Source organism: Staurois parvus, unplaced genomic scaffold, assembly GCF_062004578.1.
Source record: "Staurois parvus isolate SC_StPar_1 unplaced genomic scaffold, SC_StPar_1.0 ptg000230l, whole genome shotgun sequence".
Lineage (NCBI taxonomy): Eukaryota > Metazoa > Chordata > Amphibia > Anura > Ranidae > Staurois > Staurois parvus.
The window spans coordinates 4,756,372-4,775,287 of NW_028318026.1; the positions used below are offsets into that span (position 1 = coordinate 4,756,372).

The 18,916-nt window shown below is 39.6% G+C and overlaps 1 protein-coding gene across 2 annotated transcripts in view; it reads left to right on the forward strand.

Annotated features, from left to right (window-relative positions):
• The window catches only part of MMP16 (matrix metallopeptidase 16), a 307,082-nt gene that overhangs the window by 194,527 nt on the left and 93,639 nt on the right, over window positions 1-18,916 (forward strand). For both annotated transcript variants that reach the window (XM_089679703.1, XM_089679704.1), the window contains one exon: window positions 6,958-7,262. In XM_089679703.1, the coding sequence (XP_089535829.1) occupies window positions 6,958-7,262 (305 nt within the window). The remainder of the gene's footprint in view (window positions 1-6,957; window positions 7,263-18,916) is intronic.

An 18,916-nucleotide genomic window follows, 5' to 3' on the forward strand; every position in this document is an offset into this window, starting at 1 on the left:
ACCCTCCACCATGCTTCACAGTAGGCAAGGTGTTCTTTTCATCATAGGCCTTGTTCTTCCTCCTCCAAACATAGCGTTGATCCATGGGCCCAAACAGTTCTAATTTTGTTTCATCAGTCCACAGAACACTATCCCACAACTTTTGTGGTTTGTCCACATGGCTTTTGGCATACTGCAGTCGACTCTTCTTATTCTTTGGAGACAGCAAGGGGGTACGCCTGGGAGTTCTGGCACGGAGGCCTTCATTACGCAGTGTGCGTCTTATTGTCTGGGCTGAAACTTCTGTACCCACATCTGACAAATCTTTTCTCAGTTCCTCAGCAGTCACACGGGGACTTCTCTCCACTCTACGCTTCAGGTAGCGCACAGCAGTCGAAGTCAGCATCTTCTTTCTGCCACGACCAGGTAGCGTTTCAACAGTGCCCTTTGCCTTGAATTTGCGAATGATGCTTCCTAAGGTGTCTCTTGGTATGTTTAACATCTTTGCAATCTTCTTATAGCCATTGCCCTTCCTGTGAAGAGAAATCACCTCTTCTCTTGTCTTCCTGGACCATTCTCTTGCCTTCACCATGTTTGTAACCACACCAGTAAATGTCTAGAAGGAGCTGAGTATCACAGTCATTTTAAAGCTGCCTAATTGGTGCTTATTATGCTTGATTGCTGCTCGGTGACATCCACAGGTGTTTTCAATACCTGATGGAAAGCACCTGTATGAACCTCTGTTCTTCAGAGTGGTAGTCTTTAAGGGGTTGAATAATTGTGGCAATGAAGAAACCACATAAGAACCATTTACTACTGTATTACATAAACAATTGATGTCATTTTAGTTGCATTTGGGTAGTTACAACGTCCTTGTAGGATTTGATTCTGAATACAATTCCAAATGTACACTATAGTCCCTAAACCCCTTTACAGCATTGGGGGTTGAATAATTTTGGACACAACTGTATGTACCGTGTGTTCACCAGACTTGTAAATAAAGCACCACTTTATTCACTAAGACCCTGCTGTCATGCTGAGCATCTTTCACGGTGCTCTGACCCATCCAGGGGGTCAAGCACAACTCGCTACTGGGCTAATCCCTCACAATATAGATAGAGCCCTCAAACCCCTCATGTTTATCTAAGATACATAAAGATCCAATAAACCCCCCAGGCAGGCCCATTGTTAGTGGGATCGGTTCTTTGAGCTCCCGAGTGGGAGAATACATTGATCAATTTCTCCAACCACTAGTATCTAACACACCTGCATTTTTTAAAGATACTAAACAAGTACTCGTTGATATTAAGACTATCAAGTTACATTTGCCTACTTATCTTGTAACGGCCGACGTGTCTGCATTATATAGTGCCATTAAGCATACAGACTGCATGACGGCAGCCGAGTTTTACTTAAATATGGACACAGACATCCCTTTAATACTAAAAATTTTTATTTTAGAACTTCTAGACTTCGCCATGAAACATAACTATTTCTGGTTTGGTAACAAATACTACCTACAGACCACTGGTGTCGCCATGGGCGCTAAACTTGCCCCAAGTCTGGCTAATTTATTTATGGCTAGATGGGAGGAAGACCTCATTTACGCGAGAGATTGGCCAAACCTTATATTTTATCGCTGTTATATCGATGATGTATTTTTATTATGGCAAGGAGACAAATTCACTTTAAATAAATTTTTTACTACATTGAATTTTAATGATCTTAATATCAAACTGATTTACCAGTATGATTTTAATCAAATCAATTTTTTGGATCTCACACTATATATTGTTGGCACGGACATTTTAACCAAATCATTTTTTAAAACCATGGACAGAAACAGTTTTATCCCCCTTGATAGTTGTCATCACCCTTAGTGGCTTATGAATATCCCCAAAGGCCAATTTTTATGGATCAGGAGAAACTTTGACAGCATTGAGTATTTTAACACACAATCCAACATTTTGAAACAGAGGTTCTTAGAAAAAGGTTACAACAAACTACATCTTGATAGAACCATTAGCGAAGTGGGGAACCTTGATAGGAATGAGCTACTCAATCCCAAAGCTCATATCAAAAAAGAAAGTTTGTCCGTTTATTACTAATTTCAATATACAATATAAAGAGGTCTCCAAGATTATAAAGAAAAACTGGTTCATCCTTAAGAATGACCCAGTGTTGGGACAAACTTTGCCGGATTATCCTGAGATTATTTTCCGTAAGGCACCCTCATTGAGATTAACCTTAGCCCCTAATACAGTGAAACCTCCTAAACCAATATCTTTTAACTTGGGCCACAAAGGTTTTTACCCCTGTAACAGGTGTATGTTGTGTGTTGAGAATGGAATACACAAGAAACCTGTTAAACGGTTTATGTCTAATACTACCATGAGGACATATGAGAATATATCAACTATCACCTGTAACAGCACACATGTTGTGTACTTATTAGAATGTGGTAGCGGTAAGCAATACGTTGGGAGGACCACTAGAAGGCTACGTGATAGACTTAGAGAGCACCTTAAAAACATCAAAAAAGGTTTTAAGGAACACTCTCTATCATTGCATTACTGGAAACATCACAATAGGGACCCACGGTGTCTAAAATTTACAGCTATAGACATTATTAAGCACCACTGGAGAGGTATCTACAAAAGGAGATCTGTGTCTAAATTAGAAACAAAGTGGATTTTTGAGTTACAGTCCCTCTCCCCCATTGGTTTAAATATAGACTTGGACATCAACTGTTTTTTAGACACCAGCTAATTTTAATATTTATTGGTCTCATTAGTCTCCCTTCCCCCTTCGCTTTCTGCTTTTACCTTTTGAGCTTTTTTAGATTGCACCGGTTTATTTCACTTTTATTATTTTTTGTCGTGATAAGGGTTATTATATGATAAATATATATATTATATATATATATCATAGATCACCTCTAAAAATATATATATCTATTTTTACCTATTTTCTATCAGTCTGCTTTCTATTATTTATTAATGGATCATCATTTTATTAATTGGAGTTTTTATATGAGTTGCAATTTATACATGCGTTTGTTTTTCACAATTTTTACATATTTTATATGTTTCTAGTGATTTTGAGATTTTATCATTATTCTGTTTTTACCACCAGAAGATTTCTTTTATCGATTTATTATTATTATGAATTTACATTTAATAAGCTTTCTGGGGCTTTCAACCTGGAATCACTTTTATTACTACCATTTTCCATGGCTGATCTGGACACCGAGGCTACATTAAATAGTAGTCATTGCATTTATTTGTGGGACCCCAATCTGTGGAAACTTGATTGGGAATCACAATGATTTAGATGCACTTTATAGGCTATAAGGCCTCTCTAATATGTTAAACTGCTGAAGATACATGGTTTCTCATGTTCTGCAGTACTTTATTGCCATTGCTTGTGACATATCTGGCTACCTAGCCTTCGGTAAAATGGAGTCCCTATACTATTCTATGATGCTATTATAGTCACAATTAGTGGCGATTATTTTTCTAGCATTGTAGTATATTAAATTCTCATCCTCCTCCCATTCATGTTTTGGAGGTTATTCTGATATTTAATGCGGTTTCATGCAGCTTTCATATATGTAGTCCGAGTATTAAGTCTCACAAATAAGGTCTGATGTCTTCTGTTGGTAAATTGATAACCATTAAAATGGCCACCCTCACATGTATCGCGCATGCGTGAGCGAGCCAAAATGGCGTTTCCTTACCGCGCATGACCAGACAATACTATATATACCTTGGACCGGCTAGTGCGTGCTCCCTTTGATAACGTGCTCGTATGCACAAAACGCATCAGGGTGGAGTCTAGAGGTGATGTCACGCCGTCTGAGCCACGCGGAGGCCGGCGGCCATATTTGTTTCTGCTTTATCCCCTACATGTGAGTGTACATCTGTTATATATATCAATAAAGGATCTCAAAATACTACACTATCATAGTTTCTGTTTGGACTCGCTGCACTAGGAGTCCCTCCTTTCAAGGTATATCCCTAGTCTGATGCTCTATGCCTTATTTGGTGGGTTTTTTACTGGATATCTGAGAATTCACTACACATGGATGGTGACCCCCTGCTGGATGGATGAAGTACCACAGTTGGTATATATGATATGCTGATCACCTGCCAAGCTGCTGGTTTGCCAGATGATCTCCAGATTCTTTCCCTTCCAGTTCCAGAATACCAGGAGTGGTCTGATAACTCAAACGCGCAATTGTGTGCGCTATCTGGTTAGTGCATACTATATACCCACCTAAGAGCACGGGAATCACTGATACTTCACCTTGTATTGGGACGTTTACCATCACTTCGCGGAATGTGATAGCATACTTAATTAGTCACTATATGCACTTTATAGTGTCACTGATATAGACTCTATTACTGTCATTTTTTTATTGACTAATACACCTTCTATTTATGTTTATTAGTTCAATACCCTATACTTAGCGCTGCATTTTTATATCATGGAAATATATAATTTATGTATTTTCATTTTTGTGTAGAAAACCTGCCACGTATGAATGTTGTGCAGACGGTCCCACATCTGTACAGCACTTGCAGTTTTTAGCATTCTGTTGTTGCTGTGACTTAAAGTGTAGCCTGTAGTGTATTATGGGCACGAGAGTGGCTTACACATCTCAGCCCATTATCCTTAAAGAAAATCTAGAGGAGTTTTATTGGGAAATGACAGTATATTTTCATTGACAAAATAGTTATAGTTATGCATACGTGAAATTAAGTTTTAATGGGACTATGTTTTTACATATTTGCTGTGCTATACAGTATATGAAGTTTTGTTTTTTATGACACAGTGCACGAAGCACCTTGCTGAACAAACGGCGTGAAAAACAAATTAACTGCATAATAAGTTATGATGGATGTATTATTTGCAGTCTCAGCTGACCTGAAACAAGAATATGTAACATAGCAGAATAACTGTTCAGGTATAATAAAAGGTAGCATCGCATGCATATGTAATAAACATGGCTTCCACTAAGCCTTTGTAGCGTTTTTGAGCTGTAAAAGTCTCCATTCCTAGGTTCACATCTTACCTGGTAGCCAGATCTTATTAATTAGTCTTGGCTGTCCACAGGCCTTTAGAGCCAGTTCACACCATGAACCACACAGGAAAGTGTAATTCACATGCGATCCAGGTGCAAGGGGAGTTAAGCCCATTCATTTGAATGGAATGAAATCGCCAAAAGTAGTGCATGCACTACTTTAAAAAATGCACAGCAACTGGATCGCATGGTACTACCATACAATGGGATCCGGTGCAGGCAAGTGCACTATTTTTGCGACCTGTGTTTGGTGTGACACCCACTTCAGATTGCAAGAGCAGTATGTTTTGAATGTGGTGTGGCAAATGCATGCAGAATGCGGGTTTCTCGCACCACGTTCTGCTGTGGACTGGCCCTTCTACAGTATATGTGAGTGGACCGATGTTCAGGGCTCTCTCTAACTCTTTATGCTATGTGAGCCTGCTGCTGGGGGAAAAGGCTGACTGCTGACAGAACACCGAAAAAGCTACAAGAGCTGCTGTAATGAGAACCAGTTACATTGGGGCATCATTGTTGGTGGCATGGATTTGCGCTTAGTGGCTCTGGCAGATGAGATGTTTTGTTTTATGGTATGGACTTGCTGTATAAATCCCTCCTGCATGGAAAGTGGTTAACTGCATTGCTGAATAAAAAGTGAAGTACAAGCCGGCCTGGACTGTTCCTGGGTATTACTGTCTCATGTATGGTTTGTAGCTACCAATACCATTTGAACCTGTCACCCCTACAATAAAGATATGGTGTTTTCATGAACTTCAATCAGTAAAGTATTTTTACTGATTTATGACCATTTTTATTCAAAATTAAAAAAGTATATGTATGTCAGCAAACCATGGACTTGGGGATGGAGGCATGATCCTTCTCAGTAAGGTCAATATTGTGGAAAATATTCTGGCGAAAGCAAATCGAGAGCAAATAGAATTGTAGGATGCATCACCAGAGGGGTCACCAGCAGGAGGAAGGAGATCCTGATTCCCCTATATAGATCTTTAGTTAGACCTTTAGAATATGGTGTCCAGTTCTGGAAATCTCACTTACAAAAAGATTTTGATAGAACGAATAGAACAAAAATGGTGAAAGGTCTGGGGGATAAAACATATCAAGAGCGACTTCAGGAGCGTAGTATGTACAGTCTGGAGGAAAAAAGGGAAAGGGGAGACATGATTGAAACCTTTAAATACATCAAGGGGGTGTATAAGGTTCAGGAAAGCAGGATTTTCAACATGAAACCAAAATCAAGAACACGAGGACAATTCCTTTAACTGAAGAAAAGATAAAAACTAATCTCAGGAAGGATCATTTACTGAAAGAGTAGTTGATGATTGTAAAAAACGTCCAGCAGAGGTACTGAGCCAGTCAACAGTAAACCGCTTCAAACATGCGTGGGACAAGCATAGATCTATACTCTGACAAGTTAACAACAAAAAAAAAGGCATACTTGATAGACCACTCAGACTTTTTCTGCCGTCACATTTCTGTGTTGCTATTCTAAAAAGGCTTCAGGAATCTGACCAGGATTTACTAACCCTGAAGAAAACTGAAAACCCATTTTTCTCTAAAATGCATCCCATTAATTTCACTGCAAGCAAATGTCTCATTGTCAATGAATGTTGAATCTGCCCACTGGATAGTGGGACATACTGTATAATTTATAATTCGGTAAAAAAAAGATGGTAAGCTTACCTGGAGGTCCCCCATTCCTCCTTATGGTGCATACACATGAACAGCCTGGAATTGTAATAGGTAGAGTAAGACTTTCCTATGTGCAGAAACCAAAAGAGAACAGCTAGAAGAAAAGGTAGCTGATAAATCAATTGGTAACACATATGGCAGCACACAGTCAGACGGAAACTATATAAAACTAACTCATCAAATCTTTTCATTTTTTTTTCCAGTATAAAGAACGTCACACCAAAAGTGGGAGATACTGAAACACGTAAAGCCATTCGCCGTGCCTTTGATGTTTGGCAGAATGTAACTCCACTGACATTTGAAGAAGTTCCATACCATGAGTTAGAAAATGGCAAGCGGGAAGTGGACATTACTATTATTTTTGCATCTGGTTTTCATGGAGACAGCTCACCTTTTGATGGTGAGGGGGGATTTTTGGCACATGCTTATTTTCCAGGACCTGGAATAGGAGGGGATACACATTTTGACTCTGATGAACCATGGACATTAGGAAATCCCAATCATGATGGTAAGACTTGATCTGAATTATTTTACTTTCTCTCATTTAGGACTCGTTCACACGTTTTGATTATGAAAAACTAAGCAATGCTCATTAACATGCCTATAGCATTTAGGATGTGTTTTTGTTGTGTTTTTGAAGCATTGAAAAAGCATCTAGAGTGCTTGTTAAATGCCCATGAAAGTGTTGCTTTACTAGTGGGAGGGGATTAAAGGGGGAAGTAATGTAGAGGAAATGATCTTCTTTGAGGTGTGGTTAGGTTGTGTTGTGATAGCAGACATTTATGTGGTTTCCCTGTAAAATGGAATCATATACTTTGATCTCTGACACTTGTCTCCACTTTGCTGACACAGAATGCTTTGCCACTGGCAATAATGGATGGCTTGATACCTTTGCCCACTCATAGAAGCAAATCATGTTCTGTACAAAGAGGATGTGGCTGGAGCTGCTGTGTCCTAGTTCTGTTATTTCCTAGGGCATTCTGGGATACAGGAACCTCCACTGCCTCTCCCTCAGTGCCCAGCTAACGCTTTATAAATGGTTTACTAACGTCATAAATGCTATAGGTGTAGTTAAGGTGCAGTTATGACTCATTACCATTGAGATTAATGGAGGCTGCTGACCAGCATCAATGCCTCATGACAGCAATATGCTGCTTAATATTTAACACAACATTACTGCTCCAGTGGGAACAGCACTGCATGGTGCCCATTGTAATATTCATGGCAGACCTTGAAGGTAGGCTATGAGGCATTAAAATGCTGTATAAATGTCCACTAAGCACAGGGTATTGACACATGTGAGCCGTTATGATACTGTCAGCAGTAGGCAGTGTGAATGATTATCATGTCTGATCTATGCTATCTGAATGCGTTCAGATTTAGGCAGTTTGCAATACAGTTAAACTAGAATGATAAAAAAATACTACTTTGGCTGTACGTTGTTTTCCTACAGTATGAGCCCAAGGTCTCACATGAGCAATTTTAACAAGAAAATTATCTATATGTACTCGTAATGCCTATTTTTAGGGAAAATCCTGTCTGGATGATACGTTGTAAATACATTACTAGTTGCATTTATATTGTCTCTTGGGCTAAACATCTTCTACAAGTCAGTGGTGGTCTCCACATGAGGAAAAAGCTATACTAACAGTGCACACACTGACACGATTCATCCACATAGTGGATTTGCTCAGAGGGACATGGTTAGTGTATGTCAGGCGTAATAGTCCTAAATACTGATGCTGGGGGGATGTTATGGGTCTCATCAGTCAGGCCTCAAACCCAGTACAAATTTCCGCTCTCCAACCTATGTTCCATAGCCTTGTCAGAGGTCAAGTATGATTTTACAAAAAGTAAAGCTACATCAAAATGATTGTCTTTTTATAACTGGTTAAAATGTAATTAAAATATCTAATTTATAAAATTACACAAAAGATAACCTATTTAGAACTTCTCCCAGGGTTTTGGCCTCCAAAGCAGGTCCTTGTGTACACTACCGATGTATGAATGCGGAATCTTTCTTGCACAAAAGTTTCTACACAAAATGTATGTATGGGCATAAAATGACCAGTAATGCAGATTTTTGTAATTGTTTTTTTTTTCTTTACTAAATCTAAATTCAGGGGAAGTTTACAAACCCATTGGAAGCAATGCAAAAGACAAACCGTACAGGTGGCTAATAGTGTAGTAGTTAATATAATCAAGTTTTTTATAAAAGGACCAAAAGTAATCCAATAACAGATGTGGAAGTAATAGAAGACAGAACCACAGTGTCCAGGATGACCAGCAATACAGCAGAAGCTCTAAACCCTGGCCAGGGGTAATTACGATTCACACTAGGCAGCTAGGATGTGATGCAGATATGTATTTCAGGGAGGACAGCTATGTTCTCCTTGGCAAGATAGAAGGTCCCTTCCCATCTGAGATGCCTGACATGCATTGCAGTTACCCCTGGCTAGGGTTTACATCTTTTGTTATGTTGCCTGTCATCCTGGATGTTGTAGTTCTGCCTTCCATTACTCCCACATTTGGGAGTGCATTACTTTTTATTGCTTTCACAATAAACCTGATTTTATTAACTACTAAACTATCCGCCTTTTGTGGTATTTGCTTTTTCCTTTTGCATGCATTAGGAGCCCCCTGCTCCAAGTCCGCTAATCCAGTGACATTTAGTGATATTTTTGTTTAGCAGATAGAGCGACCTTTCGTACGCTCATACACATATAGTGATTCATTGTTTCATGTACATATTTCCATACAGGTCTTGGAGGATTAGTGTGAACTCTACTTGCACTTGTTTGCATTTCAACAGTTTAATTCTCTCCTTAAGCATGGTTGAGTGCTGGTATATTCTTTCCATTGAAAACAATTGGCTGCATTCAGATCACTAAAAAAATAAATGCCTGAAAGCCTAAAAACACGGCATTTTGGCATCTGTGTGCAAGAGCCCAAAAACAGTGGTTGACATGAACAAAATGTTAGGTTTATTGGATCTCCAAGTGTTCTGTTTTGTAAAATTTGATAAACCATATATTTCGATTAGAACAGATTTCCTGTATGGGTTACACTCCAAGACTATAGGGTGGTGTTGGCATCAACCTGGAATTGCTCCTATGTGTTCCAGTTTTCTTTATAGTCAAACTAAAGAGAATACTGTGGTATCTGTACTGCAAACAAACATGAATATATCTGTAAGGGTAACACATATACACTGTATGTGAATATTTAATTGTACATTGCTGACTGGTTACCGACATTTATCAAGAACATCACAGAAGATTGACACTTCATTTCCTTCATTCCGAGAGAGAATACAAACAGAGCACTATAATATTGTTTTCAATTTTTCCCCAGCATCTGTCATGCAGCATACTGAAAGAGAATGACATATGTTTGATTGGAACTTTCCCTTTCAATAAATCATCCACCTACTGAATTATTTTAGATAACAAAAGAATGGGAAGCATTCCTAGATAGTATGTTCTGCTCTGTTGTCTTTTATTGTTTGCTGCTCAGATTGTATTTTACTCTGTTCTGCTGTGAACCTCAAAACCGAATGCCAGGAAAACACCAAAAAACGAAAACTTTCAGTGTAGTTATGTATTCATTCAAAATAATGACTTGAAACCCATCTTTATAATAATAACCCATAATCCCTTATGTGCCAGAAGTGAGTCTGAGAGTGGGCTATGCCAGTGTTTCTCAACCAGAGTTTCAGATGGATTGCCCAGGGTGCCGCAGGCAAGGGTTCGAGCTTGTCCAGGATCAGTTGGAGGTGCTGACATGTATGCGGGGGCTCTGACATGAGGGGAATCTGATATGATTGGGGCAACCACTAATGTGATGAAGGCTTTTGATGTGAAACTAATTTCATCAAGGCGTTAGCATGCATTGTCCCAGGCTCAGGTTTTCGATTGATACGTAACATATGCAATTTCTAAATTTTGTCCACAGTTTCTTCAACATAGCAGAAAGTGGTTTGGAAAGATCATCGCCAATTTTTGAGGAGTGTAGTACCATTTGTGGAGTAATTTTTGCACGGATTCCCAGTGGGACATGCACTTTGAGGCTTTAAACTGTTCCATGGTTGTAGCGTTCTATTATTTTTGCATTCCTTTTATTTTTGCGTTCCATTATTTTAGCGTTCTGTTATTTTAGCGTTCTATTATTCTAGCATTCCATTATTCGATGGATATGTAAACACAAGCTCTCTTTCCCAGAATTCCATAGTGGGGAGTTTATGTTGCTTCTGTGGTTTCAGTAGGGCATAAAAGGCTGAGAGTTGGTGGCTTTGGTCTGTAAAACTATCAGAATTTTAGGGTGTCCTAAATTGGAGCATTGTCATTCCATTGTAGTGAAGAAAGTACTGTCTGATTTCAAGGTATTTGTGACTTAACTGTGGCTTTGTGACTTAACTGATAAGTATGGCAAAGGTCTTGTAAGGTTATTTTATGGAAACTGCATAGTGGTCCATGATATAGTGAATGCCTGCTGCATCCCAAGATGTAAGTTCCAAATTTTGAGATGAGCTCAATGGAGAGGAGGGGTAAGCATTGCAGTGTTTGGTATGATATACCTTTAGAGGCTTGTATGATAGAGTTCCAGACATGAAAAGTGGCTGTTTGGGTATCCAAAAATGAGTTACTATATTATTATGCTGGATTTATATAGCGACAACATTCTATGCATTAAGGTGAAAAAACTACTGTGTTGCAAAATCCCCCCCCCAGCCCCCCTTTATACTTACCTGAGCCTGATCAAATCCAGCGATGTGCATGAGAGCAGCGCCTGTCGCTGCTGTCAATCAAATGCTGTGCTGAATGAGGGGGGGATGGGTCCAAGCCAGTATCTGTGTCAGCTGCAGGTATGGCAGCTCAGGAGCAAGCATGCACAGGTGCCCCCAAGGTGCTGCTTTCTGTGGGGCACTTGCTGAAGAGGAGGAGCCTGGATTTCCACGGGGGACCCCAGAAGAGGAGGATTGGGGCTGCAGAGCAGGTAAGTACGACACGTTTGTTTTAATTTAAAAAAAAACAAAGAAAGGTTTGTCGCTTTAATAAGGTTCCTTTTGGAGTAGATCTGCCAAGAACCATATAGATTACTTGGCAGACTAAGTCCAAAATCTCTTGACCTTCCGCAGTGTTAGCAGATATGTCCAAAGGTGCTAATGGAAGAACAGCCGTAAAGCATTTTGTAAGTACATTATACCAGTATTGTCAACCATAGGGAGCTGCAGACAGATGCCACAAATCAACAAACAAAATTTGAAACCAACAATTAATATTATCTATATACAGTCAGGTCCATAAATATTGGGACATCGACACAATTCTAACATTTTTGGCTCTATACACCACCACAATGGATTTGAAATGAAACGAACAAGATGTGCTTTAACTGCAGACTGTCAGCTTTAATTTGTGGGTATTTACATCCAAATCAGGTGAACGGTGTAGGAATTACAACAGTTTTCATATGTGCCTCCCACTTGTTAAGGGACCAAAAGTAATGGGACAGAATAATCATAAATCAAACTTTCACTTTTTAATACTTGGTTGCAAATCCTTTGCAGTCAATTACAGCCTGAAGCCTGGAACACATAGACATCACCAGACGATGGGTTTCATCCCCGATGATGCTCTGCCAGGCCTCTACTGCAACTGTCTTCAGTTCCTGCTTGTTCTTGGGGCATTTTCCCTTCACTTTTGTCTTCAGCAAGTGAAATGCATGCTCAATCGGATTCAGGTCAGGTGATTGACTTGGCCATTGCATAACATTCCACTTCTTTCCCTTAAAAAACTCTTTGGTTGCTTTTGCAGTATGCTTTGGGTCATTGTCCATCTGCACTGTGAAGCGGCGTCCAATGAGTTCTGAAGCATTTGGCCGAATATGAGCAGATAATATTGCCCGAAACACTTCAGAATTCATCCTGCTGCATTTGTCAGCAGTCACATCATCAATAAATACAAGAGAACCAGTTCCATTGGCAGCCATACATGCCCACGCCATGACACTACCACCACCATGCTTCACTGATGAGGTGGTATGCTTAGGATCATGAGCAGTCCTTTCCTTCTCCATACTCTTCTCTTCCCAACACTCTGGTACAAGTTGATCTTGGTCTCATTTGTCCATAGGATGTTGTTCCAGAACTGTGAAGGCTTTTTTTGATGTCGTTTGTCAAACTTTAATCTGGCCTTCCTGTTTTTGAGGCTCACCAATGTTTTACATCTTGTGGTGAACCCTCTGTATTCACTCTGGTGAAGTCTTCTCTTGATTGTTGACTTTGACACACATACACCTACCTCCTGGAGAGTGTTCTTGATCTGGCCAACTGTTGTGAAGGGTGTTTTCTTCACCAGGGAAAGAATTCTTTGGTCATCCACCACAGTTGTTTTCCGTGGTCTTCTGGGTCTTTTGGTGTTGCTGAGCTCACCGGTGCGTTCCTTCTTTTTAAGAATGTTCCAAACAGTTGTTTTGGTCACGCCTAATGTTTTTGCTATCTCTCTGATGGGTTTGTTTTGTTTTTTCAGCCTAATGATGGCTTGCTTCACTGATAGTGACAGCTCTTTGGATCTCATCTTGAGAGTTGACAGCAACAGATTCCAAATGCAATTAGCACACTTGAAATGGACTCTGGACCTTTTATCTGCTCATTGTAACTGGGATAATGAGGGAATAACACACACCTGGCCATGGAACAGCTGAGAAGCCAATTGTCCCATTACTTTTGGTCCCTTAACAAGTGGGAGGCACATATGCAAACTGTTGTAATTCCTACACCGTTCACCTGATTTGGATGTAAATACCCTCAAATTTAGCTGACAGTCTGCAGTTAAAGCACATCTTGTTTGTTTCATTTCAAATCCATTGTGGTGGTGTATAGGGCCAAAAATGTTAGAATTGTGTCAATGTCCCAATATTTATGGACCTGACTGTACACACTTATCAGCCATAACATTATTAACCACCCACCTAACACTGAATAGGTCCCCTTTTTGCTGCCAAGTTGTATGTATATGTGTGTATGTACAGTACTGTGCAAAAGTCTTAGGCAGGTGTGAAAAAATGCTGTAAATGAAGAACGCTTTCAGAAATAGAAGTGTTCATAGTTTACTTTTATCAATTAACAAAATAGAAAATAAATGAAGAGAAGAGAAACTCAAATCAATAATTGGTGTGATCACCCATTGTCTTTAAAACAACAGCTTTTCTTCAATTCTTCTAGCTACACCTGCACACAGTTTTTGAAGGAACTCGGCAGGTAGATTGTTCCAAACATTTTGTACTGCTCCCAGTCCTTCGGCTAATAAACTGCCTCCTACTAAAGCCAAATATTTCAAATTGTGCCTCATCAGTCCAGACCACCTGCCACCATTTTTCTGCAACCCAGTTCTTATGTTTTTGTGCATTGTTGAACTGCTTAGCCGTGTTTCCATGTCTTATGAATGCAAACGTAGGACCCAGAGAGCAGAAAAATAGCAGCAGGTGCTCTGGATTGAGAAGTAACAACTTGAAATATTTGGCTGTAGCAGGAGGCAGTCTGTTTGCTGCAGGGCTGGAGAGTGGTACAATAATGAGTGTCTTCAGGCAACAGTGCAGCATGGTGGAGGTTCCCTGCCTGCGTTGGGGTTGGAGATTTGGTCAGGATCAATGGTGTTCTCAATGCTGAGAGATATAGGCAGACACTTGTCCATCATGCCATACCAACAGGGAGAAGTGTGATTGGCCCCAAATTTATTTTGCAGCAGTGACCCCAAACATACAGCCCTGATCTCATCATGGAGTCTGTCTGGGATCACATGGAAGAGACAAAAGGATTTGCGGCAGCCTACATCCACAGATCTATGCTTAATTCTCCAAAATGTCTGGAACAACCTACCTGCCGAGTTCCTTCAAAAACTGTGTGCAAGTATGCCTAGAAGAAATATGCTGTTTTAAAGGCAAAGGGTGCTCATTGATATTGATTTGATTTTTGATTTCTTTTCTGTTCATTTACTTTTCCATGTTGTTAATTGATAAAAATAAACTATTAACACTTCTATTTCTGGAAGCATTCTTTTTTTATAGCATGAGAAAGGACATTTAGCATCAAAATGTTTAGGCAAAATAGAACCTTTGTTTTCTCTAAAAGTAATGCTTCTGTCATTTCATGGGGATAAATATATGGACCATTATGTGCAAAACACATTTCCACGAACTTAGACATCTGCAGCAGTCAGCAGCTGCAAGAAAAAAAAGAGACTGCAAAACCGCAAACCATTATTATGCAGTGACACTCGTTAAATTAATAGTTGTGGTTTTCATACTAATCACACTTTTCCATGTTTCTGGAGTGAATTGAAAAATGAACATAAGTGAAGTTGGCAAGTTTGCTATTTTTCCTTTATTGTATAAGTGATTGAAGATGAGCACAATAGTTTAGTGGGTGGACTATAACATGAGAAAGAAAAACATTTTTTGGAAAGTGAAACAACATTCAGGGTCCTTTCACAGGGGGCCACTCCACTTTGTTCAGCAGGGGGTCTGTGAACAGATCCCCTGCTGAATCTGAGCTGAACGGGATAGATGTCACATTTGTGCCGTTCAATTTTGTCCGCATTTTGACAGTGGACTGTGGCGGTCCTGTGTTGGATCAATGGACTGCTGGATGTAAACAGACTTGTGTCCATTCACATCCACCTACCTCTGATCCATCATGTTTCTTTTTTTTTTTTTGTGGACCTGGATGGACTTGGAGGTAGGCAGATGTTGACATTTGCCTACCCATAGGCATGGAGCTTCTGATCAGGTTCACCTGAAAATCGAACATGCAAACCTAATGGCAAAGCCCGTGTGAAAGGGGCTTATGTACACAGGTCATACACCAGACTTCGTCAACTTTTCCATTCCTGTTTGAAAGGCCTGCCTCCTTTCTCCATAATGTGCAGCCTAAGTAGAATAAACAGCGATGTCACCGATGTGTAAATTTTGATTTGTCAATAGCTAATCCTTCACCCCTACCAAAGGGGCAATGGCCCACCAAAGGTATGTCACACAGTATTTGCGCAATGATTTTTCAAATGCAATTTTTTTGGAAAAAGTACACTTTTTTATGAATTAAAAAAAAAACAGAATATAGAACTCATTTTTTTGTCAAATATGAAGCATGATATGCAGAGTAAATAGATACCAAACGTGTCATGCTTTAAAACTGCACACGCTCATGGAATGGCTCCAAACTGTTTTTCAAAATTCCATAGGTGAGGCTTTAAAAATTTCTATAGGTGACCAGTTTAGAGTTACAGAGGAGATCTAATACTAGAATTATTGCTCACATGTGTGGTTTGAACACAGTTCACATATGTGGGTGTGACCTATATATGCATTCCTCACTGCACGTGAGCATTGGGGGGGGGGGTGCTTTAGACTTTAAAAAAAAATTTCCTGTTGATTATTTATTACTTTTTTTTTTTTTATATATTTTTTGATCACTTTCATTCCTATCACAAGGAATGTAAACATCCTGTGATAGATATAAGCAGTGACAGGTCCTCTTTATGGAGAGGTATGAGGTCAATAAGACTCCTCCTCTACAATGTAAAGCATTAGATTGTGTTTGATCTAATGCTTTAAAAAAAAAAAAAAGCCTTGTTTGCATTAAATCAGAACCAGAAGAGACGTAATGATGTTGCTCTGGTCCTCCCAGGCCATAGAGATGAGTGGAGGCCATCTTCCCTTCACTCATCTCTGTGCCCAGCCGCCGCAAACCTAATAATTTGATAAATATAATGTTCTTTAGCAAGAAACATGCATTCTGCATTAATTATGCTATCAAAATTAGTGTGTGCTGTAAATTGCCTCCAGCATTGTTCCGGTTTCTTCTAGCTGGAGGCTGTCATTTTGCTGAAGCCCAGTGCTCTGAGCAGCAGGAAATCTTTAAACTGTCAGCAGATCAACCTCTAGAGGCTTTGATTTTTGGCACAATGCTGAACAATAGAGAGCAGCTGAGCATGTGCAGAGAAGGGGATGTGCAGAAGCACTGTATCACTGGATGTCAAACAGTATAGGCATTATTTTTAATGTTTTACATAGCTATACCTGCAAAAGCGGTAAGCCTGAAATGATCTAGCAGAAGTTTCTGACTAAAGTTCCACTTTAAATCTGTCCCTAAGAAAGGTGCACATGGAGATGCAGCCATCCACTTATAAAAGCTGCTCTGCACTTCCCTCTCCCAGTCTGAGTGCTGCTGTTTAAAGCATTAGAGGAGGCTGGTATCAAGAGAAATGGAGGCATCTTTGCTAGCGGTATGTAAAGTACATAATTTTTTTTTTTCAATGACTGCATCAAATCATTAAAGTGACTAAAACTGGCCATACATGGATCGAAATTCCATGTATGGGCACCCTGCTTGTACAGAAGTCAATCTATTGATAGCCGGCAGCACACAATAGCATAGCCAGAGGATTCCCCCATCTGCATTGAATGTGTGGCTGGGGAAAATCAGATTTTTATTTTTATTTTTTTGTTGGATGCGGGTTGAATGGAAAAAAAATGATGAATGTACGAGCTGCCTAACAGCAGTAAACATACAGTCAGTCCTGCCTTCCTTGTCTTCTTGGGCAAAGCTGGCCGCAATCACTGTGTCTATAGGGAAGAGGCAGTAAATGCTTTTCATGAGGACTGCTCTGGGGGTTGTTTATTAGATCTTCTTTATGTGGTTACCTTTCTGTGAACTCAAGTTTAAAACGGCTTAATGAGATTGACTTTCAACCAATGAAATCCTTCGAAAACTCTTTAAAAACACCATTCACAGAAAGATCTAAAATGTTCATTTTCAGTAGTTTTCTGCTGAAAAGACTTGGTGGCTGACAAGCCCAATTCTATTTTTACACAGATAAGTGGCTCTTTGTCTGATTCTAAGAGGCACAATAATGTTTGGCTTCATTCATTAGATACTTACTGCAACGTCCCCTTGGAAAGACGGAACAAAATGTTCAATAAATGTCTTAAAATGATAGCCATTAAATTTTTTTTTTTTTGTGTCCATTAAAAAAAAAGTTGCTCCAATGGTTTAAATGTACATGCCAGTCAAGACAGAAAATTAAAGCACAATTGAACCTTCACAGAAATTCCAAGTGCATCAAAAGATGATCAGTGTCTTAGTTTATGTTTTTTTTCTTTTTCTTTCTTTGTTCTAAAGCAGACACAGCCTGTGTAGAAAAGTCTGTCCCCTGTCAGCAGCTGACAATCATCCTTGCCCTCTATGGGGAAGCAATGGAGAGGTCTGACACGTCCCCTACTGAGTCAGACCTAAAGCTATGCAATCAGCGATGGTCATGCTCTTTGCTGATGGGAGAGCTCTGACTCAGCAGGAGACGATTTGGACCTCTGCAAAGATCTCGCTGGGTTTCCTCAGAGAACAAGAGCCCTTTTCTGCAGTATACTAGCAGAGGTCAGGCTTTTCTGCCTAGGTTGTGGCTGGTTTTTTTTTGTTTGGGTTTTTTTATTTATATTTTAGAATGGAATTGGCTCATTTAAACAGAATGATCAATGGGTCTTTAAGCACTTGAGCTCCGGAAGGTTTTACCCCCGTTAAGGCCAGATAATTTTTTGCTATTCAGTTCTCTTCTACTTTGCACCACTGTACGCAAATTCAATTTGTATTATTTGTTTCACACAGATAGAGAGCTTTCTTTTGGTGTCATTTTATCACCACTGGGGTTTTTATTTTTCACAATTAAAAAAAAAAAAACGACCATATTGAAAAAAAATATATTTTCTAATTTCTGTTATAAAACATATCCAATAAAAATCAGATTTCTTATGACCGTAATACCAGCCCATACCAGAATCCCACCTTGCTGGCGTCTGAGTCAAAGTGGAGCTCTGTGCTTGTTACTGATCCAGACACAGGCCATCCATTTGGTCCGTCAAGAGTCACTCTTTTTATTTGTTTTAATCAGTCTATAATAATCAATCCATAATCACATCAATCCATAAAACCTTTGACAAATCTGTCTTCAGATATTTCTTGTCCCAGTATTGACTTTTCAACTTATGTGTCTTGTTCATTGGTGGTCAGGTGTCAGCTTTCCTTACCTTGGCCATGTCTTTGAGCGCTGAACACCTTGCACCTCTGGGCACTCCAGGTAGGTTGCAGTTCTGAAATATGACAGCACTGGA